The following is a 26,746-nucleotide window of genomic DNA, read 5'->3' on the forward strand; positions in this document are numbered from 1 at the left end:
ACAACACGCTGAGATCGATTCGCTAAGAAATCTCTAGGACAAATAGTGACTAAATTTCTCATAGAAATATTGCTTGAATCGGCGACGAATCGATTCGTGGCCGTTATCTGTAGGACAAGCAGTTACTAAATTTCCCATAGAAATAGTGCGTAAAACGGCGATCGAATCGATTCGTGGCCTGCATAAAAGCCAAAGGTAGTCATTTCGAATAGGATCATTTTTTTATTATTGAGAATTTAATAAATAAATACTTTCATATAAATTTTATTAGGATTCCGTTATGTCATAAAAGTAAATGCATTTTTATTTGTAACAGAAGTTTGCTTAAACTGGGCGTGTAATTGTAAATTATTGTAAAAATATAGTTTCGCGTTAATCGAAGCAAATACTATGCAATTTATTGTATTTCGTATTATTGAAGTTTTCGCTTCTGTGGAGCGGCCTTAACCCAGAGTTGGTTGCTAAGCTAACCCTTCTAATGCTCGCTATCAACTGTTCCGTAGATCCTGTAAGGGAGACTCGACTGATAAATTAAACAAATATGCCAAAATTTACGAACGATCCATCGATGATAAGGACGGTTAACTTACCAGAAACACATCTTAGGTTGCCTAGCGGTAGCAGGTTAATCCAGCATTGTCCATGAATATTTGTACATGTGCTTTGACAAAATCAGTAGATACGCTTACGGCCGTTTTCCCTATTCAAATGCAAAGCTAAAGTGGCCTTCGAAAGTTATTTTGTCAAACCATATAGAATGACTAATTAGTATTTGTATGAATGCGACAGAAAAGTTGTTTTTTTGCTCTTTGGATTTGGAAATACGGGCTAGCGGTTAACTTCCTGCACCAGAAAGACTAACTTAATTATATGCGTTTCCCAACTCTTTAATTTACCACACATAGGTAAGGGTGGAAATATGTTAATGAACAATGAGTTTTGTGATGTGAAGTGATATTGGCTGTTCCTCGTAAAAGTTAAAGTTAACCGCTATAATAACAAATGATAAAAACTAAGATAGCGAATTATATTATCTTGTATTATCTTATTCATATTATTTTATCTCGCACTTGACCGGTTTTTTATGGAAAAAGATAAAAAAAACGTTCCTGCGGAACTTTTGAAATACCAGAGGATCACATTAGCATTGCTGGGCGTTTGAGAATTATTAATGGGCAACTCACAGAAGTCGTTTGGACTCTGCTAATTTTTAACTCATAACACCAAAAAAGACACACACCCGACAAAACCATACCAGAATTGAGGTCCATTTCATAACCTCCATAGCGCAACGTGCGATAATCAAATAAACAAAACTAAAAATGCACGAGCTGGTTTGACCCGTTGAAAGTGTGCCATAGTGAGAGGGACGGCCATTCGTCGCGACCTTGCCCTCGATGCGGTTACCTCACCAGCTACGGCGTGCCGGCAAGCTTACGATTGCCTTTCCACTGTGATCGGGACATCGTAACTTGCAGCAGCTCAGCTGTGATACAACTCACACTCAGTTTGTTTACCAATCTTCAACAGTTCGGATTGCGATCACTGCCTCTTTGAAATTGCAATTTGGTAATTACATTTTTGGCTTATTGAATTAGGAGTGCATTCAGTTAGCTACAAAACTATACTACTTATTTTCCTTGATGAAAGCCTTCAGTGACTTCGTGTGTGACATGAACTCTGAATATTTTGGCCGTTTCGTTAAAAAGTGGGAATCCCGCAGATTAACATCAGGTTTTATATTATAGTTCATGTTTTCAATATCCTTACTATGATAACGATAATGAGCTGTTGAAAAAATAAATACGTTTTTTACGGTGATATTCTTTGATTGCCATTAATGTATGTGTAAGGGGATTCTAAGAAACTTTCGAAACTTTATTTTCTTCCGCATCTCGATCGATTACGCAGACTAACAACACTTCGGAAAACCTCAAGCGGAAACAATGAACTTGTGGGAATCGGGTTATATTCATTGTAGTGTTTTATTGTTAACAGATCCGGATCGACGAAGCCAAGACGACCCGACCGCGCCGTATACGTGCCGAGAGCGCTGCGTAATTCAGAAAATATCACTGATGAAAACAAACCTCTAGAAAATAAACGAACAAGTCACAGCGCTGATGGAAAGTGTCCAAAATCACCCGCCGCCAAAGAAAGATCTATTCACAATACTCCCAAAAAATCTCTAAACAAAGATTTCTGCAATGTGTACACACCCCCTCATCTCAGGAATGTAAGATCTCAGACTGCCCCCAGTATAGACGGTGTGGAAAGCCAATCTCAAATCAACGACACGTCCGTGCCTTCGAGCTACAAAGTGCCAAACGTTGAAAGTGCAATATCGTGTAGTGATAATAGTTTTAAAGATTTAGAAGTAGGAGAGAGTTTTTATATAGGAGATTATTTTACTAATGGACAGCTAGGTTTTTATAGTCCGAATTTCTACGAATACAACGATAATACTTATGCAGACGAGACCAATTGGAGGACCAATGAATCGAACGAGATAGACATGGATATGCATCAAAGTCAAAGTAATATTATAGATGGCGATTATTTATATAATAAGGATGAGGATGTGGAGAAAAATGAGCTCAAGCGTGCGTCACAAGAGATAAATAGGAGTAGTAAGAGAATTATAAAGCAGAGCTTCGATTCGGATGTCCTGGTGATATCAGATCCGATAACGGATGAGCCTATTTCTAACAAAGAGCCAGAAATCGATGAAGTAGAAGTGCAGAAACCTAAGCCTAAGTTAAAATTGGAGGCGAAAGTGTCGTTGAAGCGTGAGGAAAATGATTGGGACGCGGTATTCGATGAGAGCGGTGAATGCTTAGATCCATCTCTGTTGGAAGAGTTGACGGCGACTGTTGGCAAAGTGCACATCAGTCAGACGAAGAATAAATACGATCAGTACCAGACAAGGGGCCAGGCGTTGTTCAATGGGCCGTTCGATGAAACGTTCGCGCACGTCGTCGAAGTGTATGACTTTCCTAGCGAGTTCAAAACGAACGATATCCTGTCGCTGTTTAGTGAATACAAGGATACGGGTTTCGAAATAAAATGGGTGGACGACACTCACGCGCTTATTGTCTTCAGCAGCGCAAAAATTGGTAAGTGCATAATTTTTGCTCATTTATTAGCTGTTATGGTTTGGAAGTTCCAATTTATAAAGTAATGACCAGCCAGTCATTACTAATAATATATAACTCAATGATTATTTGAAGAAAATCTAGAGGGTGATTTGTGAGTACCTTTACATATTTTAATGATCTACATAAGTAGGACTGGATTATATGCAAATGCATATTGCATATGCTTTTGCATATTTAGTACCTTTTCAGCGGTAGTTGCATATTTTAGAAAATAAATAATTATTATGCATATCTACGCTCGATCTCGCCCATCGTTCGATGATTTTCATAGTACGCCCAAACATTGCACTCAAACAATTCTGCCCAGTAACCTCAGTAGACGTAGAACGCTCCTTTTCCGCTTAAGAAAATTTACCAAGCGATCATAGACACAATTTGTCTACAGATCTTTTAGAACAGTACTTAGTAGTACATGTTTTTAAAGGTAAATTGTTACCTAAGTAGGTATATCTTGTAATAGTTTCTTTCACAAATACGATTGTCAGTACAAAAATGTAATGAGCCTTTATTAAATGAAATAAAAATATGGCTTTTTATCTTTTCCTGTTTAATTTTATGCATATTTTGGCCCTTTTTATGGATTTTCGTGCGTATTTTAGTTATTTTACTTGCATATTTGCATGCATATTTTGGGCATTTTTTGTAGCTTATAATACGGTATCTATACGTAAGTTTGTTATTTTTCTAATAAGTTACAATAAGTATGAAAACGTCCCTATTATGAGCGAGTTGTTCGGCGTTTGTAATCCAGGTCCTCTCCAGTATACTCTGTAGCCAGAATTTTATTTTTCACCCGCCGCGATTTTTTTCCTAGCTTGCTCATCATCAGCTTTTTTTTTTATGTAAATAAGGGACAAGACGAGCAGGACGTTCAGCTGATGGTAATTGATACGCCCTGCCCATTACAATGCAGTGCCGCTCAGGATTCTTGAAACCCCCAAAAATTCTGAGCGGCACTACAACTGCGCTCGTCACCTTGAGACAAGATATTAAGTCTCATTTGCCCAGTAATTTCGCTAGCTACGGCGCCCTTCAGACCGAAACACAGTAATGCTTACACATTACTGCTTCACGGCAGAAATAGGCGCCGTTGTGGTACCCATAATCTAGCCGGCATCCAGTGCAAAGGAGCCTCCCACTGGTAAAATTTCATTTAGGTTCATTGACACTCTGTCAGAAACCATTTATTATATATACTACCTTTTGGAATATATAAGCACATTGCTCGCACGGGATAGTGGAGATTTGGCATAAAGTTTACATGGAAGTCGCGTACACCTTCCTTAAAGGCCAGCAACGCTGATCACCTGACACCAAGTGACCCGTGCGTAGGTAGTCTCGTTTGCCCTCCTCTCCCATAAAAAATGAGATGTGTTGGAAATGGTAAAACATATACTTTTGATATTTGTAACTGTCATTTTGGACCTAAATTTGATTTGACTATTTGGACCATTTACACACCACAACCTTTGAATTACTTCGCAGGGTCGTGCAGGTCCATACGATGTTTTACTTTGCTCTGAGATTGAGATATGTAGATCGTACTTAGAATTTCGTTTCCGTTCAGACATTACTTATAAAACATAGCTGTGTGTAAGCTTAGCATAATGTTTGATCTCGTTTTTATAGTCATTTGATAGCTGAAATTATGCTGTGTATTAAGCTGACAAAGTTTTACGTAAGGAAAGTCTAAGTACGCTCCATAGATATAAGGCTATGATCGTCGAATCATCGTACATGTATATAAATTCGAACACCGAAACTAAAATCGAAACGGCTTGGCACCTTGTTTTGGCCGTCCTATAGGGCCGCTCAACAGAGTTTTAGAGATGGGCTAGGGGCCTTTGAAGTGTTTGAAGATCCGTTTCGGTTCGGGAACGCTGCATATAAAAGTTACTATTTCATAACTTAAATATTATAGCCAATTTAGATATGAATCATTTGATCAATTAAACCTAGAAACATCTCGGCAGTATAACCGGTGTATTAGCGCAGCCTATAATCTTGATACTTGACGCAACGTGTTACGTCGAATACCACGCAATAGTTAATGTAACGCGCGTAATATCAAAGATAAGTGCTGTACGTGGGCGATGATCGAACTGGCTCTTCGAAGACGTCTGGGACCTATGTTCAACCAGTCATAATTAAATTGACGAGCCCGTTATTAGATCGTGATGAATCTGGGTAAAAAAAGAGATATGGACTCATACTGTTCAAACAACTCTTTGAACTGCCACTACACGTATTTCTGCCAAAAAGGCACTTGTACTGTTGTGATATATTATAGGAGCTGCTATCATTACAGGCATTTGAGACAATTCCTTTTAACTGTACAGCACTAAACATTCATCTGCTTGACAACGCACATCCTCGAGTTCGAGTACTGGTTTCCTAGAAATATCTCAAGCCTTTGATCGTGTGTGGGACGAGGAGTAACTCTCTAAAATCAAAACGTGGTAGTAGTTCTGAAATCTTCCCTGCAACAATAAAACTATTATCAGAAAGAGCTCATAAAAGAAGCTCAGATCAAAGTCTTTGCCATTGGGGTAGGTGTTGACTAAGGCAGCGTTTTGGGACCTATAGTCTACCTACTTTTCAGGACAGACCTGCCTACATCAGGGCCAGTCAACATAGGTACATTAACGGATACCATTGCAATCTTAGCTTCTTGATTAACGGCAGTTTTCAATAACCTATCTATCCTTACTTTAACTTACTAGACGTAGACAAATCTATCCTTTTACTCTTACTTCCATTTCAATAACCCATTGACAGATAGCATTGGACTATGGCCGTTCCCAATATTCAGTCTATCTCACTTGAGTTAAAAATCGTAACTATCGTTGACTTTTTTTGTCCCAATCAACTTATCGACGGTAACTCACCGTATCCGTTCACGCTGTCTGTCAATGCCAGTGATAGAAGTTTGTATGGAAATTCACGCGTCCCACTATAAGGCGATAAGAATGACTTATCGGGTATATTGGGGCAGCTTCAGATTATTGACAGATAATTACTGACAGTAGAAGGTAGTAGTGTAAGGTAGTAATCTGTAGATAGTATATTGGGAACGGCCGTAACTGTATTGGACATAATAGTTAAACTTCAAAAACTGAAAAGTATCAAATAACTAAAAATTTAATTTAATACACCTTTACCTCTAATATTAATAAAATACTATTATTTGTATGTGCTACATATTGATAGCTTTGAAGGCGGTGCCAAGCCAAATGTAATAGTAAGTACCTACACTCACCACGCGTGACTGAGCGGGATAGCTTCGTCTAGAACAAAACAACCCAAGCGGACAGACACGCGTGGCCAGACAACATTAAAAATTACAGGAAATAAGCTGTTTATAATATTAAGTTTTATTTTGTTTAGGGCTTGGCACCGACTTAAAACCTATCAATATGTAGCACATACAAATAATAGCATTTCATTAATATTAAAGGTAAAGGTGTATTAAATTAAATTTTTAGTTATTTGATACTTTTCAGTTTTTCAAGTCGGTTTTTTTAAAACCTAGTTTTTTTTTATACTCTTTTATTTATATTATAGCAAAAGACACTGAACATATTCAATGCAATTAACATCTTGATCTGATAATGATTCTAGCGATACAATTGAAATGCAAACAAATACAAAAAAATATGACTTTAATGAAGTAATATGTAGCGTGCATTGATTTGAAGATAAACCTGATTTTAATGAATTATGAATTAACACATAATTGCGTTGCATTGAAACACGCACAGAGATATATCTATAAATTATTTGTTAACGTTTAATCTTCAAACTACTCATTTATAAAATGTAAATGCAATATTGTGATTATTTACAATATAGAAAGTGCTATTTACGGAAAGAAGCCATATTTTCCTAATAATATTTCTAATAGCTTATTAGAATAAAGTTTAATAAAAAAATTGGGATCATAATACGTGGGTAACACTGAAAATTTTTAGAACTGGGCAGTTAGAAACATTGCTTATGAATTTTTTTTTTGAATTTCAATTTTAGAACTCTTTGGTAAGCTAATGGAGTATATTGCATTCGTTTGTCATTTGTTTTTGTGAATTGGCGGCAAATCTAAAACTCTTGTTACACGTGAAAATGAACATAACGCGAGAAAATTTTCGGTCAATGATTTATTATGACTTTCGTTGTGGGCTTACTCAACAACAAATCTATGATAGGCTGCGATTAGCATTTCTTAATGAAGCCCCATCTCGTGCCACTATTTACAATTGGTTTAACGAGTTTAAGCGTGAACGTAGCAATCTCAATGATGATACGCGTGAGGGACGTCCTTTAACAGCGACTACTGAAGATAACATCAGTGCTGTGCGACGCATGATAGAGGAAGATAAGAGAGTGACCTATTAGCAAATACGGGCAAGCCTAGGCATTGCTATGAGTCAAGTTCAAAAAATATTACACGAACATCTAAGCGTCAGGAAGCTTTGTATGGTCATTTTTTAACAAAATGAAATTTCTAAAGAAAACGAATTTATTGTGAAAGAATAGGATAATTTAATACAAAGTATGGCCTCCTCTGCTATTCAGAAACTGTCTGCAACGATTATTTATGGAATTAATGAGACTGTTTATTGTAGCAAATCCTTCAGCTGTTGTGTTGTTGTCACTCCGACCAAGTCTTTCAAAACACGTCTCTGGAGCATGTCCCATGCGTGCTCGACGGAGTTGAGGTCTAGCGATTGTGCAGGCCAGGGCAATACCCGGACGTTCTCCGTGCATCATGCATTAACGTAAAATCGGAGCCAAGGGTTTGTGCAAATGGATGGACATAAGGTCTAAGAATATCCTCAACGTAATTTTCAGCGTTCATGGTTCCATTTACAAAAACGAGCTCAGTTCGCCTGTTCTTCATAATACCCGCCCATACCATAACTGTGGAGCCGCCATATGCATGAACTTCCTGAATGCACCTGAGCCTTTCAGTATTTCCGTGCTGACGGTACTGTCGCACCCTTCTTGTATCAGGCCTAAACCCGAATCGCGACTCTTCGGAAAACATCATTTTATCCCATTGTTCCTGGGTCCATGTTTTGCGTTCTCTACACCATTCATTTCGACGAGCGCGATTCCCGTGACGTATCGGTGGGCACCTAATTGGGCGTCAAGCTCGTAGGCCGTACTGATGCAGTCGATTTCGCACAGTTTGGGGACTTAGATCAACACCACTTGAATTTTGTAGCCTCAAACTTATTTCTCGAGCGGTTAACATCGGCTGGCGTCTTGCAGTCCTTTTACGGCCTGAATGCTGTTTAGCGGGTTCCCTTGTATTATTGTAGCGCTGCCAAAGACGACAAATAACACTTCTATGAATGCCAAAATGCCGAGATAATTGAGATTGATTAATTCCCGCTTGTAACATTTCATTTCCTGTCAAATGAGGTCGCTCCTTGACGTAAAGAATACCTATCAATTCAATTTTGTCGCTAACTTTATTTAAATGGTTGGTAAAATTATTTAATTATAATTATTAATCAAGACTAAATGTAGCAATAAAAACGCACTTACATTCAAACAAATTCCCTTTCATTTAATTTTATGAAAAAAAAAACAAAACATCATTGAAATTTTTTTTTACAACCAGCCAGTATGTCATCAATAACAAAAAAGTTTACATACCTACGCACTTTGAGTGAATAAAGACTTAGAAATTAATTAATAATATCCGGACGACCGAGCCTTGCTCGGATTTTTAAGAATGTACAAAACTTGAACAAAAAAAAAACTAATAGGACATCTGGATTCGAACCGGGGTCGTCTGCTTTCCGGATCACCCAATTTCCCATCTAACCTATTATACGTCTTGTGTATATTGGCGAAATTTACCTTTGTATTCTAATGTTTGTGTACCTGTCTCTCATTAAAACACGGATAAAACTACTTTTTTTAAATTGAAACCTATCTACTTCGTCGATAGCATACCATCGACTTATCGCCCTCGAAATCCCCTGTACACAAAATTTTATGAAAATCGTTGGAGCCGTTTCGGAGGTTCAGATTATATATATATACAAGAATTGCTCGTTTAAAGATAAATGGTAAATTTGTAATATCATGCATGTTGCTTAGACTTTTTTGATGTGTGTATTATAAGGTACCAAGTATTGGTATACAAAAAAAAATTGAAATGAAGTTCAAAATTTATGTATGTATAAATCACAATTCACATGTCAAAATCAAATCAATGTACTGAAATAAAAAACTAATGTTTGCGAACGAAATTAAATGAAAATAGTAACATGATATGAATTGCATTGTAAGAATGAGTTGGCTGAAAACTTTATTGCTCTCTTTTAATAGTTTTAAGTTATAAGCGTACAGCGATATAATTGCAGTGTTTTTACAGCACTGCTCAAATTTCAATAACCATATTATTATAACATTAATCATTTCATTCGACCCGGTAGCTTATCTATGGCTCTGTCGTGAATCCTACTACTCCACAGCTGAATATCTAAGTGATCCGACAGCCAGGGACTAGATTATGATTATTTTATAGCAATAGCAATGGCAGTACAGTATTGTATAATTCATTAAAAAGAGCGCAAAAAAATAATCCTGGAACAGTTTCTTGCGCCGCTTCTTCTCTCTCAGAGCGCCATTTGTTTCCGAAGCTGTAGAAGTATATTAGAAATGCCTCCGAGAATAATTCTAAAGGAACCAATTTTGAGAAAATAAATGCCTTTATCATAGTTAAGTGTTCCTGTGTTATCATCTGGAGGGCAATACATAATTACATAATATAAAACTCCGAACATGTTCTTAACAATGACTGTCATCACCCTTTCAAATTAAGAATGAAATACTGGACCTTTTTGCCCCCTCGCTGTCCCTTTTTTACCCCTACTGTGGGGCAAAACGGACAGATGACAATGTCTAGAAAAACAGTAAAAAGATATATTTCTTTAATGATGAATCAACCAAGAATTGAGCCAAACATAATGACATCAAAAAGAATTCTAAAGGAATCAATTTTGAGAAAATAAATGCCTTTTAAAATGCCATAGTTCGATAATTGTTTGTTTCGTATGTGTTGTTTGTTTTGATGTAGTAGGTTTGGTTTTCGCAATATAATTGCTAAAAGTGAAATTGGACCTTTTTGCCCCGCCCTACCCTATTCTATAATTCGACATCACTCTCAAATGTCTCTGTTTCGTAATCTGTAATTCAAGTTAACTCCACAATTTCTACGCAAAGCTCTCATTTCTACCGCATTTATTCTGCTTTCATTCATCATCTGCCACACCCAATATTTAGTACCATAAGTAAGCGTAGGAATCAATACGCCTCTGCATAGCCAAACGTGCCTTGGTGATAATTTTCTGGCCGAGCATAACAGCAGTGGCAATAGTGACGAGATTCATACATTATTAATGACATCAATCAGGTACAAGATTTTCACTACGATCTTTTTAAATCAGTCCCACCTTTATTAGCTTTGTATGTATGTCTGCCTGCTTGAATGTAACTTTGAACGTGATTTTCGACACTGGCTACGGACTAATGTCAATTTAATAATTTGTAAAGTTATTATTTTGACTTATATATTATTACTAGCTGACCTAGCAAACGTTGTATCGTAGATGGGTGAAAATTTGAGGTTGTATGTATTTTTTAATGCTGGCTCATAATCAAACAAACTTAAAATGAAAATGTCAAAAAATTTAAAAAAAAATCGTGTGGACCACCCTTAACATTTAGGGGGATGAAAAATAGATGTTTTCCAATATGCACTCAAAATTTCAGCACACCGTGACTTTGACAATTTTATATATTAGATATATAGTATATAATATATAGATGATTTATATATTATTATTACAAGGATCTTCAGGATACGTGATATTTTATATCCGATAAATACTCTATGAATTGTAAAGAGTGGCCGTTGAGTTTCTTGCATGTGCTTCTTACGAGCTCTAGTTTTTCCTTACATTTGGTAGATTCAGTAACTCAAAACAAATATGTATATAGGCACGATAGAAAAGCTAGTTTAAGCCTAATTGAATAAAGTGTATTTGACTTTGACTTTGATAGTTTTATGTTATTTATGTATTAATTATAATATCTGGCTGTATTATTATGACAATTAAGTGGGCCATAGTAGCCAAATAAAGAATTTCAAATTAATTAAATTAATTTTTGATAGTGTCTTTGTGCCAAAGACTATAATAGCGCGTGCTATTACGTCAATTATTCGTTACCCGAAATCATAAAATCACGGTTAAAATAAATAAAGAATAAAAAAAATGAAAAGAAACTAAACTTAAAAGTAGAAAATAATTATTCATAAGCATAAACAAAAAAAAATTAATTCTAAATAGCGTGGAGTGCATTTTAAGATATGTTCAAAATGACTCTACTTTTACTAATATAATATTGTCATTAAAACATATATTATATGAAAGTGACATCAAGCACCCCATGTTTTTAGAATAAAAATAGGTACAATTGTTGTTTTATAATCACACTATTCGTAGTTTTTTGAAAACTATTTCTATTATTTTTCCCTATGTAATGATTTAAAACAATCTGTGCCGATGTCTGCTGCTAACTAAATGTAATTCTAAAACTATCTAAAGATTGTTTTTAAAGGCTATCATTATTATTAATGTTTTAAAACAAGTGCTCGAAACAGATTTGAAAGAAAGATAATAAATTTATTAACAAAATGGATACATTAAAATACAAAATTAGCAGCGATTTACAAGCAAGCAAGTAAACATACAAATACAATTAATTTACAAAACAGGTTCACGAGTGAGCTTCAAATTAATATTTTAAATTAGTTCTGAAAATGTTTGATAGAAGTAAAGTACTCCTTTCTTCAATTAATATAATATGTTATAAGTAGAGACCGGATTATATCCAAAGGCCTATTGTATATGCTTTTGCATATTTAGTACCTTTTCAGCGTAGTTGCATATTTTAGAAAAAAAAAATTATGCATATTTACGTTCGATCTCGCTCATCTATTCGATGCTTTTCATAGTACGCCCAAACATCGCACTCAAATTTAAATTCTGCCCAGTAACCTCAGTAGACGAAAAACGCTCCTTTTCCGCTTACAAAAATTTATTAAACCATCGTAGACACAATTTGTCTACAGAACATTTAGAACAGTACTTAGTAGTACATATTTTTAAAGGTAAATCTTAAATTTCATTGTTACCTAAGTAGATATATCTTGTAATAGTTTTTTTTACACAAATACGATTGTCAGTACTTTTTATTTTTATATTGGCCTTTTTTGTGGATTTTCGTGTATATTTTAGCTATTTTTCTTGCATATTTTGGGCATTTTTTGTAGCATATAATCCGGTCTCTAGGTATAAGTAACCATTATTTATGTGTTTAAGCACGTATATAATATTTATTTATGTTTTTAGCAGTGATCTGGCAGAGTAGGTGTGTACGATATAATGTTATACGTAAAATACGATCGCTTATAACTTGCACCGTATACTTTCGTTTTCGTTGGCGCCGCGTGCTACTTTTACAGCGAGTGCTGTGATATTAATGCGCGCCTCGTCGGCCTTGAACTTGCGGTTATGAGTTATGACACCGTGGTCATTACGGCACTGCATTTGTTGACGAGGTTTGGAGTACTCTTACTATTGATTTGTTATGTTCAACCCTCACTACTATGTTCAAATTATTGATAGATAATTGCAATGATAGTACAATATTGTATATTTTATTAAAAAGAGCTCAAAACATGAATGATGGCAGAGTTTCTTGCGCCGCTTCTTGTCTCTCAGAGCGCCATTTGTTTCCGAAGCGCTTACTACCGCTAGTATATTAGAAATGACATGAAAAAGAATTCTAAAGGAACCAATTTTGAGTAATGCCTTTTAATCGTTTATTTTTACCGAAATTTGTGGACACAACTGGATTGTTGAACAAACATACAACAGGCGTAGTCTAAAGAGGTACGGGTTCGAATCATTGCCGATAGTTTTTTATATAAGACGAGGACAAACAAGGGGCCCATTTCCGTACCTACATTTTTTTTTAATATAGCCATGCTTTGCGTAGGAAAATTTTGTCGAATCTATTATTATAATAAATCTGTAGAGATTATATTTCTGTATAAAGAAAACAAATGCGCGAAAAGGAGTCGGGGGATGTAAGAAGAGAAATAGAGAAGTCCAGATTTTTGAATTTTTTTGTTTCTCTGTCTGTTGTACGGGCTAATCTCTGAAACTATTGGACCGATTTTATTGAAATTTTGCATGATGATACCTTACAAACTCAGTCAACATCTTAGATACTTTTCATCCCGGAAAATTAATGAGTTCTCGTGGGAAAGTTATAAACCTATAGTTATACAGCGTAGCACTCAACAACTCATGCAAATAATTTAATAAAATTTGGCATGTTGATACCTTATATTGCCGTTCAACATCTTAGAAACTTATCATCCCGGAAAATTAAAGAGTTCCCGTGGGACAGTTAAAAACCTATACTTACTTATATAGCGTACTAAATAACAAGTAATGCACATAATTTAATAAAATTTGGCACGTTGATAACTTATATTGCCGGTCAACATCTTAGATACTTAACGTCCCGGAAAATTAAAGAGTTTCCGTGGGGCAGTTAAAAACGTATACTTACTTATATAGCGTAATACACAACAACTTATGCACAGAATTTAATAAAATTTGTATGTTGATACCTTAATTAGCCGGTCAACATCTTAGATACTTTTGTATCCCGGAAAGGGTTCCCGTTGGACTGTTAAAACGTATGCTTATATAACGTAGTACACAACAACTTATGCACAAAATTTAATAAAATTTGGCATGTTGATACCTTATATTGCCGGTCAATTTCTTAGATACTTAACATCCCGGTAAATTTAAGAGGTCTCGTGGGTTAGTTAAAAGTATTAGAAACTTATATAGCTTAGTACACGACAACATACATTTTTTATTCAACTATCTAATATTCTATCTATTATACTATAATATTCTATCTATTAATTAGCTGAATAATTGATTCATAAATAAATCTAAAGTCTAAAAGATCAACTTCTTAAGAATCGATTTAATTTCCAAGTTTGCATTTATTATAATGTAAATAAATATAAATCCATTTTATGTAAAACATAGAATACAAATGATTTAAGTTTTCTTTAGTGTTAATTCCGCCAATATTTGTTTTTAAATCAATTCGACACGTGTTTCTCCTCTACACGAGGCATCCTCAGGACGTGTTGTCTCGCCAAAATCTGGCACGAGACTGAGGCGAGATTTTGGCGAATTCGTGGCGTGTCGAATTGTTTTAAAAACAAATATTGGCGGAATTATTAACACTAAAGAAAACTTAAATCATTTGTATAATTATGGATTTTCGCAAAGTAACGCCTAATTCAATAAATTTTCTTGATACATAGAACACAACGTAATAAGTGATCTCTTATTTATTATTCGATAATATGTATTTTCATTATGTATTTATCTCAAGTAATACATAATACACAGCAATCTGTACTTCCATTTCGTGTACATCCCTACAGTTCTGCCGACAAAGGCCCGGCGCCCATTATCGGCATCGGTACGACTGAGGATTTTAGGTGGCAAATAGCAATATACTATAACATAATGGCAATTAAGTAGAAATTTCCGTGATATGTGGTCGTTATAACGAAAGTACCGCTTCGGTATGCTTGAGGCTGCTGTATTGGCAGCCTAGAAAATGCTTCGGGATGCTTCGGCATCCTCCGGTACGCCGCCGGCGCCGAGGCAACACTCGGGGGATCTTTCTTCAACAGGTATAGGTGAGCGAAATCTTGATTGTTTTTTCTCCATGTAAGGTCGAAGCAAATGAACCAGACTTTCAAAATTTTAATAACTCATTCTATAATAATCATAAAATTTTCGAACGTCATAACGCAAATCATTGAATAAATTGTTGAATTCACCGGACATATATCGTTGCTTCCAAAGGTTGTTCACCCAAAATCTTCTTAATTGATTAGATTTCTCTTCTTCTTCAGCAAGAGTTGCTATGAACACTAGATAGTCCACCATATTAAATACAATTCAGACAGCTAGCTTGTAACAACTCTGAGACTGTTATGATGAGAAATACGATATTGAGACGCTTCGGCAAGCTACAGGACGGTGCGGCATCCTTAAGGACGCCTCGTCATCCCTAAGAACGTTGCAGCATGCCAAAGCAAAATTGCCGATAGTGTGCGCTTGCATGTAGGATGCTGAAGGATCCTTTTCCTTGCCGATGCCGATAATGGGCGCCGGGCCAAAATGATCGAAAGTGTACGTCGTGTGCGTTGAGTCTGTGTAACATCTGCCAAAGACATTTTGTGCGCAATGCATACTTTTTGTGTGTCGCAGACTCGATGGCACAAAAAGTGTGTAATCTGCGATAGGCCTATTTGTGAGCACCGGAACAGAGGAATGTTGCGGCACATTGCGGTGGAACGGATCGGCTTCCCGCTGAGCCGTGCAATTGTACCGTTCACACCGGTATTTACAAACCACAGAATGCCATAGAATTCTCAGGTAAAATAAAAAGCGAGTGCGGAAAACCGTCAACAAGCAATTAATGCAACCAACACATACCACATGTTTTAATTTGTGATAATATATTACATTATACTATATACTGATAAATTACTTAAGTGAAAAAAGTTCTTTCTTATGTTTTATTAAGGAAGAATATATTTTTTTTTTGGTGTTTTTTACACACTTTTTATTAGCTTCACCTGCATGTATGTTTACAATTATACAATTTTCGTCTATGTTAATTTTAAATTTCTTTTGTATTTTTTAGTTCGGATTTCTATATGAAGTGTGTTTTTTAGTTTTTCAACTGTTTATGATATGGGTAAAACTCATCTCTCGTGTTTATGTAGTTACTACCATATAATATGGTGATACAATGCTGGCATTTGCATATATTATTCAAAACAATCATTATTTTATATATATCAGATATGATAAATATGTATTAAAGATATTTAATACTGTTTGACTTACTTTGCATATCCGAATACAACGAAAAAGTTTTTTCATTGTTTGTTGTTAATATATAGCCTATGACATTCACAAAATATAATGTGGCTTTCTATTCGTAACAGAATTTTCTAAATTAATTCTGTATATTTAGAGATTACCTCCGTCCGCCTCACAAAATTTTTCTCTTAAAATATTGGTAGAGGAAACTATGTCTGTCAAGGTAAATTCTATTCTAGACCAATAAAAACAGTTTTATGATTTTTTTATGTGTCAATTCAGAATAAATACATAACATTATTATCCGATACTAGGTACAGAGAGTAATTCAATTCATGAAACCATTTTTTTTTTCAGAAAGTATCTTTTAGAGCGTGTTTTGTTCGATTTTTGGTATTTATGTACATTACTAGCAGCTCCTTGGGCATTTCGTTAATGTATTCTGGTATTAGGTAATTGACAGTTCTCATCCCATATTTCTTATATTAATATTTAGCAATTGAAATTCTTTAATTGAGGAGAAAACTTGATTTATTAAATTGGACTTTATATTTATTGGGAATTTAAATATTCATCGAGATATTTCTCATCTTCCCGTGTTGGATTTTCTTTAAAGTGATCCCGAGACTGTGCGATTCGTAATAAACGCGGATAACATCGCAAGCCGAAGTTAGTGCCACATAATGGGATGTTGAGGTAAAACGAAAAGAATTTTTTTGTAACGTTAAAATCTTAGTATATCATCTAACAAGGAAGGGCAGGAGGCCCAAACGGTAAGCTAAATCCACACTGGTATTTGAAATTATAGATACGGTATATTATCTCACACAGACTCCAAAGCTGATTAGTTTCTAGTAGATATATGTAATCCGTTTAAATACCAGTTCCTCAGAGTTGAACTATCAGAACGATATTGAGGAAGTGTCTTGATCGCCTGCGCTTACGTAACGCAAGGAAAATGTGAACAATGTATTGTGGGTGATGTAACTAACCGGGAGGCATTAGGCGGGGCTGGGCAAATCTAGAATTGCATTGTTTGAAATTTATGACTCTGTGATCATTCGTATAGCGGTGTGCGTCGAGGCGATATAGTGGTGAAGAACGATCTTACTTCGAGATCGTTTATCTAAAACAATTGTTGCGTCCATCATCTTTTTAGTTGGCAACTCCTCGGAGGGAAACTCTCTCTGATCAGATTGTATTTTAGTTTCTATATCACTCCTCGGAGGGAAACTCTCTCTGATCAGATTGTATTTTAGTTTCTATATCATCATCAGCTAGAATTGCTATTAAGCAATTCTAGCTTTCGTCACCCGTATGTCGAACCCAGTATTGAGTCAACTCCGTTAAATCTTTCAACCATTTCACGGCACCAAGCAAAACCGCTGAGTTTTTGGGCCTCGGCTATATTACCGCTTAATGTTCATCACTTAACCCAATGGTAGGCATGGGGTTAAGTGATACATAAGCTTGTCCGAATCTGTTGATAGGTCACTCTTTTATCAGTCTCTATTATATGTCGCACAGCACTGATGTTATCTTTAGTCGTTGCCGTAGAAGGTCGTCCCTCACGCAAATCATCGGCGAAAATATTGCGACCACGTTTAAAATCACTAAACCAGGTGTAAACAGTGGCACGAGATGGGCCTTCATAATGACCAACCGTTGTCTATCATAACTTTCCTGTTGACTAACGGCCGTTCCCAATATTCAGTCTATCTCTTACTTGAGATAAAAATCGTAACTATCGTTGACTTGTCTGTCCCAATAAACTTATTGACGCTAACTCACCTAATCCATATACGCTGTCTGTCAATGGGACGACGTATACCTTACCAGCGATAGAAGTTTGTATGGAAATTTCAATTCAAGCGTCCCAATATAAGTCGATAAGAATGACTTATCGGGTATATTGGGACAGCTTCAGATTATTGACAGCTAATTACTGCAAGTAGAAGGTAGTAATTTATCTCTATCCCTAGATAGTATATTGGGAACGGCCTTTAAATGACATCGAAAGTCATAAAAATCATTGCACGAAAATTTTCTCTCGTTAAAATCATGTGACGCAGACAATTTACAATTGGCAAAGATTTCCATTTTCAAAATTTTAGCTTCTATTTTTAATATATTCTTTACAAAATGGCCAGTTCAAAAAACTAACAGTGTCACCCTGCAAATCGAAACTCTTGACAGCTCTTGACATGTGTGTGAATCTAAACTGATTAGATTCCTATATGAACAGATAACCGCTGTTTTTTTCATTTGATCTGCCTATTTAAGGGCCAAACAACTGCACTTTGACTGCAGATACCTCAAATGCAGCAGATTTCTATATTTCGTAATAAATAAAACCGATCCGAGATTATTTTAATCCATTTCCTTCTTTTGGCAATAATCGATCTTTGCAACGTTTTGTTCATCTTTTTTTTTTACAATCCATCTGTTGGATGACGTATTTATATTTGTATGAATATATTATGTATTTGGAAATGAAGTTTTACGATTTGAAATGCATATTTAAGATCGATTGACGTAATACATAAAGAATGGATTCTAATTAATCTTAAACAACATCTTCAATTGAAATCGGCCAATAGGGTGAGCCTCATTAAATTCGTGATATAAATCTAAAGTTATCATTTCCCAATAAAATTTCAACTATATAGTGATCACGAAAAGCTGGAGTAGTGTGGCCGCTAGTTAATGATAAATTGTTTTTATTCAAATTCAAATATTTTTATTCAAAATAGGATATAAAATCAATTATTGAAAGTCAAGAACTACCACCCATTCCAAAAGGTATGCCTAAGAGCTGAGAAGAACGGGCGCAACAAACTCAGCGGGCTTCTGACTTTTTTATATAAAAATATGGTTACAATGTAAAATCGTACAATAAAGTTTATTATTCAATAGCCTGTGGGCGGCCGCTCTATTCACAATCAGTGCTATCAATAAGTAAGTAATTTATGTTATTGTAACTTTTACCACACAAACGTTTTTTAACAATTGTTTTGAATTTCGTAATACATTTAAAAAATATATTATCTATATATGGGATCTTTTGTAAAAGCATATACAACGCCCCACAAATGACCTCTAACTCGACTTAGCCGAGTAGAAGTCATTATAAGTTAATGTTTGTTCCTGGTATTAACATTATAGTTATGACAGTTTCTAGCAAATTCACTTCTGTGCCTATGTACATACATAACATTATCAAGAATGTATTGAGAGGCAACAGTTCCATGCCGTTTAATCATGAGTAAGGAATTTGTAAAAAAGCCCCAGTGATGTGGTTACATTAACCGAAGGAATGTGAGATCCAGTTATTAGTTTTGACAGCATCGGCGTGGTATGTAATGGTGTGGCCACGGCTTAAGCTGAGCAGCTAGCGGGAAATACCACTGCCATTTCACTAATGAGAGTGGATCCTCTGTGTCAATTTAGATCATAGTTTCTCAAGCTTATTTTAAGAATATGTTTTTTTCTAGAGTATTTTCGTGTATTTTTTTGCCTTTTTAGACTATATTTTTTAATCTACCCACGCCCCATCTGCGCCATCTTAATGCCCCCTAATTTTCTCTGGGTCTTCTACTGCCCCCCCGAAAGTCTCAAACGCCCATAAGGGGGCGTTATCGCTATCGTTATCCCACGTTGAGAACCAATGATTTAGATCAATCTGTTATAATAATTCTGAAGTATTTTGTTTATTTGTTTCTTCTAACGCGATTATCTCTGACACCGCCACTGGGATTTTTATTACGATGGCCATATTCATAATGATTTAAATTAAACTGGTAGAGGTATCTCACTATACTATAGTCTTGCCATAAATACTGAAAGAAACAAAAAAAATTCTATTGCAATTAACATTTATTACATTTACAGTGTGTTAGTTTCATACATAAATATAAAACAATTAAAAATACAGAAAGCTTATTCCGAAAGCTTAAAGCGAAGTGGTTTTCCATGGGATACAATACAGTCCTTTACACGACGAGGCCAGTTATTAATAGAAGCACGCACTCGTTCAATAGCAAAAATTCTTCGCTACCAATCGTACCGATTGTTTTAGGGACTTTAAATTATCATGGCGTTTAGTGCAAGCCGTACTCCCTAAAACTCACCTTAAATCATAGTCAATAGTAATTAAGACCGGGACTAGACGACGGCCAGTCTTCAGCTCTGATAAAGTCCGAAAGCTTCATGACCCGGCGCCGAGTTTTGCTGGAAGGAACATTCTTGGTTATTGAACATGGTATTGTGAAGGGACTTCGCTACCTTCTCAAGATACCATATACCATATACCATATCTTGATATACTTGTTTCGATGTTTTGATACCTTTCTCACAAAATTATGGCTCAGTCGCTCCTTCGTAGCTAATACCAAGGTATCACTGAATCCACCAAAGTATCACTGAAGTCGGATAGTGCCCACGTTGCACTCTGTCGACTAATTGGGAAGCTTCCTTAGAGCTTTTAGCATAAATTCGGTCATTTTGTTTGTTCAAATGTTCAAAATTTTCTGTGACCACCCTTTGCGTACCGCTTCAGTAGTTGTTTCGATTTTACCACCCTATTCTTTTTTAATTATCAGTTAAGAAATGACCAGTACGTCTCTTATAGGCTACAAGTCCTAAGTCATCTTTTCAAATACTTGACATAGTTCTAGGTGCTATCTTAACCTCCCGAGATAAAATCTTTTGCTTTCGGACAGGATTTCGAATTATTTCCCTTACTGCTTTGACCACCTTTTTCGTACGAACACTACGTGAACGGCCAGATCTTTTTCTGTCACAAATATAGCTACTTTGTGTAATGCAATCACAGCGATTCGGCTCTCTTTATCACCCCACTCCATTTTAATATCGCAAAATATTGTACCATATATTGGCGCAAAAATTATAAAACTCAATGAACAATCATACAAAAAGGACCGATTTCTAATTCAAATGTAATATTTTGTTTATTTTTAATTGTAACAGTATTTATGGCCAGACTATGTATGTATACACTTCAAAACGCTGTAAAGTATATTCATCTATACTAATGTTATAAAGCTGCAGTGTTTGTTTGTTTGTTTGTTTGTTTGAACGCGCTAATCTCTGGTACTACTGGTCCGATTTGAATGATTCTTTCAGTGTTGGGTAGTCCATTTATCGAGGAAGGCTATGTTTTTTTTTCAAAATTAGGGATCCGTAATAAAATTGCTATTTTGTAACACAAGGTGTAAAATCGAAAACCTATTTTTGCGTGCGCTGCAAAAACTATTGACAATAGAACAAAATGATGTACAGGCTATAATAAAGGCAATATTTTATTACTTATAAAACTATCGCGTGAATTATACTTTATATGGCAAAACAACGTTTGCCGGGTCAGCTAGTTATGATATATTTTGCTATCTCCTTCTAACTATACATATTTAACTGCATGTTTTAGTCGGTATTTTTGTTTTTGTAAAACAATTACTTTTTAAATTATTCGCTCACCGCTCCGCGTGTCACTCGTGGCCATACTAACGGTGAATACGTCACTACCGCCGCTTGTCCCACATGTCCGGTGTTGCGTCACGACGCACGCGGTTCATTAAACTTTACATTCTTCATTACACGGGTTCTCCGGACTTGCCAAATTACACTTAATATTGTTAGTTGTACCTACGTCATATAATTACCCCCCTTATTCATAATGGTCCGCTAACTTTAAACAGCCGCTTAGGAGTGTTTTTTCTCATTCTGACTTAGGTCAATAGAAGAAGTCAGAGTGAGAATTAGCAATGCCTTAGTTAGCAGACTTTAATGAATAAGGGGGTAAGTATTTAGTAGTAGTGAAGTAGTTGTAGTAATTAATAGTCTTCTAATATAACAATAATATTTTACTAACTTTAATTCTTGCTTCAAAGTTGACCTTCGATGGATGCTATTTGAACGAGCAATTCTCGTATTAGATATGTATTTAATATCTAATATATAAATATCTCGTGGCCCGGTGTTTTTTACCAAACTCCTCCGAAAGGGCTGAAACGATTTTTATGAAATTTTGTGTGCATATCGGGGAGGTCTGAGAATCGGCCAACATCTATTTTTCATACCCCTAAATGACACGGGTGACCCAGCCATAAATATATATTTTTTATTTTTTTGACAATTTTTTTTTATTTTTTATGATTCAGCATTGAAAAATACATATAACTTCAATTTTCGATTCGATCTATAGCTATTTTTGTATCGTGATTTTTATATTATTCTCTTCCATCCACAAAACCGCTATAGGATTGCAAGGTGGCAATCGAATACAATAATTATTGTTTTACGATATACATAGTTGGAAGGTCTGAGAATCGGTTTCATATTTTTTTTTCACCCCAAAATTTAAATTATTGAATTTTTTTAATTACTTTATATGGCAATACAACGTTTGCTGGGTCACCTAGTATACATTTATACTCGTACTTGTGTATCTCGGCATCGTTTTAATAGATTACGTTTAAAATTTACTATTTGGGGGTATTCGGGGGCGATCAATTAGGAACAAGCGTTTTGACGGGTTGTCACGCCTGTCATTTTCCAGGCTTTTCTCTTTTACCTCATCTCTTCAACGAAAAATTCCGAACTAAGTCTTCTATACATTGGGTCGCGACATTTTTTTTTTTATCTGGCAACGGTACCTACCCCTAACACTTTTTATTATAGAGACCGTTAAAATGTTAGCTGTATATTATTGCAAATTTAAACAAAAAATATTTATCAGAGAACATACCATAAATCCTATCTCATTACAAATCCTGAGATTTGGTGACCTTATACCAGTGGCGTGCATATCATATAGGCAGTGCCTAACTCGTTATAAACCTAAATGAATATATGTAGTATCTGTATACTGCCTAATGTAGTTACATTAGGCAGTATACAGATTGCATTTACGAAGCAAGCAGCGTTTCATACAACTTCTGTCGTACTGTCGGACTAAAGTTAGGGCATCGAAACTCGGTTCAATTCTGAAAACCCGGGTTTTCGGGTCTAAGAGTAATCAAAACCCGGGTAGACCGGTTTTTTCGAGCATTTCGATATTTTTATTGTAATTTTTTTAAATACACTAATCTGCGTTTATATATCGATTTCCTACAATACAAAATGTAACGGATGAGGAAGAATTTTAAATAAATGAGAGAGTACTTTACAAATTTCAAAAACAGTTTTAATGTTTAAAAAAGTGATAAAGATTTATTTTATTCTTCAGAATATCTTAAAACTTAGTAAGTGATCTAGTCTTTTTTAAATCACATACATGCAGAGATTTTTTTTATAGAATAGGAGGACAAACGAGCGTACGGGTCACCTGTTGTTAAGTGATCACCGCCGCCCACAATCTCTTGCAACACCAGAGGAATCACAGGAGCGTTGCCGGCCTTTAGTGAAGGTGTACGCGCTTTTTTTGAAGGTACCCATGTCGTATCGTCGCGGAAACACCGCACAAGGAAGTTCATTCCACAGCTTTGTGGTACGTGGAAGAAAGCTCCTTGTAAACCGCACTGTGGAGGACCGCCACACATCCAGATGGTGAGGATGATATCTTAACTTGTGGCGTGTCGTGCGAAGGTAGAATTCGGCGGCAGGAATCAGGTTAAACAGCTCTTCGGAACACTTCCCGTGATAAATGCGGTAGAAGACACACAATGAAGCGACGTCTCTAGTGATCCAGCCGTTCACAGAGCACTGGGTCCCCGACAATTCGAGCTGCTCTGCGTTGCACGCGGTCAAATGGATCGAGCTGATACTGGGGTGCGCCAGACCAGAGATGACAGTAATACTCCATGTGTGGCTGGACCTGCGCTTTGACCCAGATTAGTTTTAACATTAAATGAATTATTTTGGTAACATTCACTTATTGTATTAAAAGCTCCATTTAACTTGAATGGCTTGTTTTATTAGTAGGAACGTAGCAAGGAAGCTACTTTTTACGTAATAAATAATAAAGACATAAAAAGCATTTATTTTCTCAAAATTTATTCCTTTAGAATTCTTTTTTGATGTCATTTCTTATACTACTAGATACTACTACCGCTTCGGAAAGAAATGGCGCTCTGAGAGAGAAGAAGCGGCGCAAGAAACTCTCCCAGCATTCTTTTTTTGCGCTCTTTTCAATAAAAATATACAATATTGTACAGTCATTTCTATCGCTATAAAATAATCACAATCTAGTCCCAGGCTGTCCGATCATTTAGATATTTAGCAGTGGAGTAATAGGATTTACGACAGAGCGATTTTTTTTATAAAAACATTTAAATTTATTTATAGATAATGCCTGAACAGTGGCTGGGACTTTATTATAGAAGTGTATACATTTACCCTTAAAGCTATTATGTATCTTATGAAGCCTACTAGAATTAGTTACAAGCAATCCCTTATTTCTAGTGTTATAATAATGAAAATCACTATTAAGAGCAAAAAGGTGACGATTTTTGTGAACATATATTAAATTTTAATAATAATATAATAATTTATCATAGCGTGTTTTTATTCCATTTACTTAAAACACAATAAAAGTATTAAAAGAAAAACCGAAAAACCCGAGTTTTTTCGGTCCGGGTAGACCCGGGTTCGATGCCCTAACTAAAGTTCAACGACAGCTAGTTAGATCTACAGTGCCTTGCTAAAAAACCAATGCGAGCCCCTGTCCTATACGCACATCGGATTGAAAGTATATATAGTAATATAGTATTTATGATAATTTTTATAAAGACTAGACTAATAACCACAATGTTTATTTCTGATATATCGATGTAGTATATGTTTAAATATGTATGTTGAACTAAATGTATCTGTTGTAGCTGGCATCTAACTTGGCGACGCCTAATTTTAAACCAGATAAATTGTGTGACTATCACCAATTATAACAATCACATGATCTGGTTCTAAATGCTTCTACGTTAACTACCTAAGGCGTAGCCTACCGTGATAAAACCATGATCACATCACGCCCTAAAGACGGAATATCTCATTGTCTTACTAGTGAGCACCACAGCGGCACCTTTATTTCCCGTTTCCAAACACTTATATTGCTCCATTATTGAGGTCTGAAAGGCGCCGTAAACAGTGAAATGACTGAGCTATTATTAGCTTAAATTTACTTAAATTCAAATTGAAATTAAAATATTTCTATTCATAATAGGATGTGGCATCACTTATTGAAAGTCAAAAACTACCCATTCCAAAAAGAATGCCTCAGACCTGAGAAGAACGGGCGCAGCAAACAAAGTGGGCTTTTTTTCATAAAAAATATGTTTACAAAGTAATATTGTACAATTAAACTTATTGTTTAATAGCCTGAGGGCGGTCGCTCCATTCCCAGTCTGTGTTATCATTTAGAATGTCATTTATGTTATAGTAAGCTTTACCACACAAACGTTTTTTAACAATTCATTTGAATGTCGTAATAATTTTGTTTAAAACATTTTCTGGGATCGTGTTGTAAAAGCATATACGAGGGGAGGTCAAAAAGTTCGCGGAATGACTGGGAAAAAAGATGAAATGATACATTATGTTATTTTTCCTTTTCAATATATTCCCCCTTAACACGAATACATTTTTGGGATCTGGCATATAACTTATTAATACCGTCGAAAAAATAGGTTTTGTCTTGGGCGTCAAAATACGCCGAAATCGCCGACTTGACTTCATCATCGTCTCTAAATTTTTTTCCACGCAGCTCTTTCTTCATCTTTGGGAATAAATAAAAATCGCTAGGGGCCAGGTCTGGACTGTAGGGTGGATGGCGTAGTTGTTCAAAACCGCATCGATGAATGGCAGCCGTCGCAACATGACTCGTGTGAACGGGCGCGTTGTCGTGCAAAAGGAGTACACCTTTTGTCAGTTTTCCTCTTCTTTTTTCTTTAATAGCTTCTTTTAATCGGTCCAATAGGGAAGCGTAGTACTCTCCCGTTATAGAAACACCACGTTCTTTATAATCGATCAAAAGAATACCTTCAGTATCCCAAAAAATAGTCGCCATGATCTTTCCGGCCGATTGCGACACTTTAAATTTTTTTGGGGGTGGTGTGCCTTTTTTGTGCCACTGCATCGACTCCTGCTTTGACTCAGGCTCATAGTGGTGAACCCAAGTTTCATCACCGGTTACAATTCGGGCCATAATTTCTTCCCTAACTTCTCCACAGCGGTCCAAATACTCGCGGGAACAGTTGACGCGCTCACGTTTTTGCAGCGGCGTGAGCATTCTCGGGACCCACCTTGAACACACTTTACTCATGCCAAGATGTTGATGAAGAATATTTAAAATTGTGGTTTCTGATACTCCAACTGATGCTGCAAGTTGTTTCTTCTTCAACCTTCCGTCTTCCAATACAAGTTTTTCAACTTTTTCAATGATTTCCGGCGTAGTGGCCTCAATGGGCCGTCCAGGTCGAGGATCATCTTCAATTGACTCCCTTCCTTGCTTGAAAAGGCCGTGCCATTTGTAAATCATGGTTTTACCAGGAGCAGAGTCTCCGTAAACAGCTAACATCTCTTGCAAAATAGTTTGAGGCGTTTTTCCTTGTT

General features: G+C 35.9%; 1 protein-coding gene across 4 annotated transcripts in view; it reads left to right on the forward strand.

Annotated features, from left to right (window-relative positions):
* LOC126975616 (uncharacterized) overlaps nucleotides 1-26,746 on the forward strand; it is a 68,089-nt gene that overhangs the window by 23,407 nt on the left and 17,936 nt on the right. For all 4 annotated transcript variants that reach the window (XM_050823595.1, XM_050823599.1, XM_050823598.1 and 1 more), the window contains exon 5: nucleotides 1,999-3,116. In XM_050823595.1, coding sequence (XP_050679552.1) covers nucleotides 1,999-3,116 — 1,118 coding nt within the window. The remainder of the gene's footprint in view (nucleotides 1-1,998; nucleotides 3,117-26,746) is intronic.

This window comes from Leptidea sinapis, chromosome 36, assembly GCF_905404315.1.
Source record: "Leptidea sinapis chromosome 36, ilLepSina1.1, whole genome shotgun sequence".
Lineage (NCBI taxonomy): Eukaryota > Metazoa > Arthropoda > Insecta > Lepidoptera > Pieridae > Leptidea > Leptidea sinapis.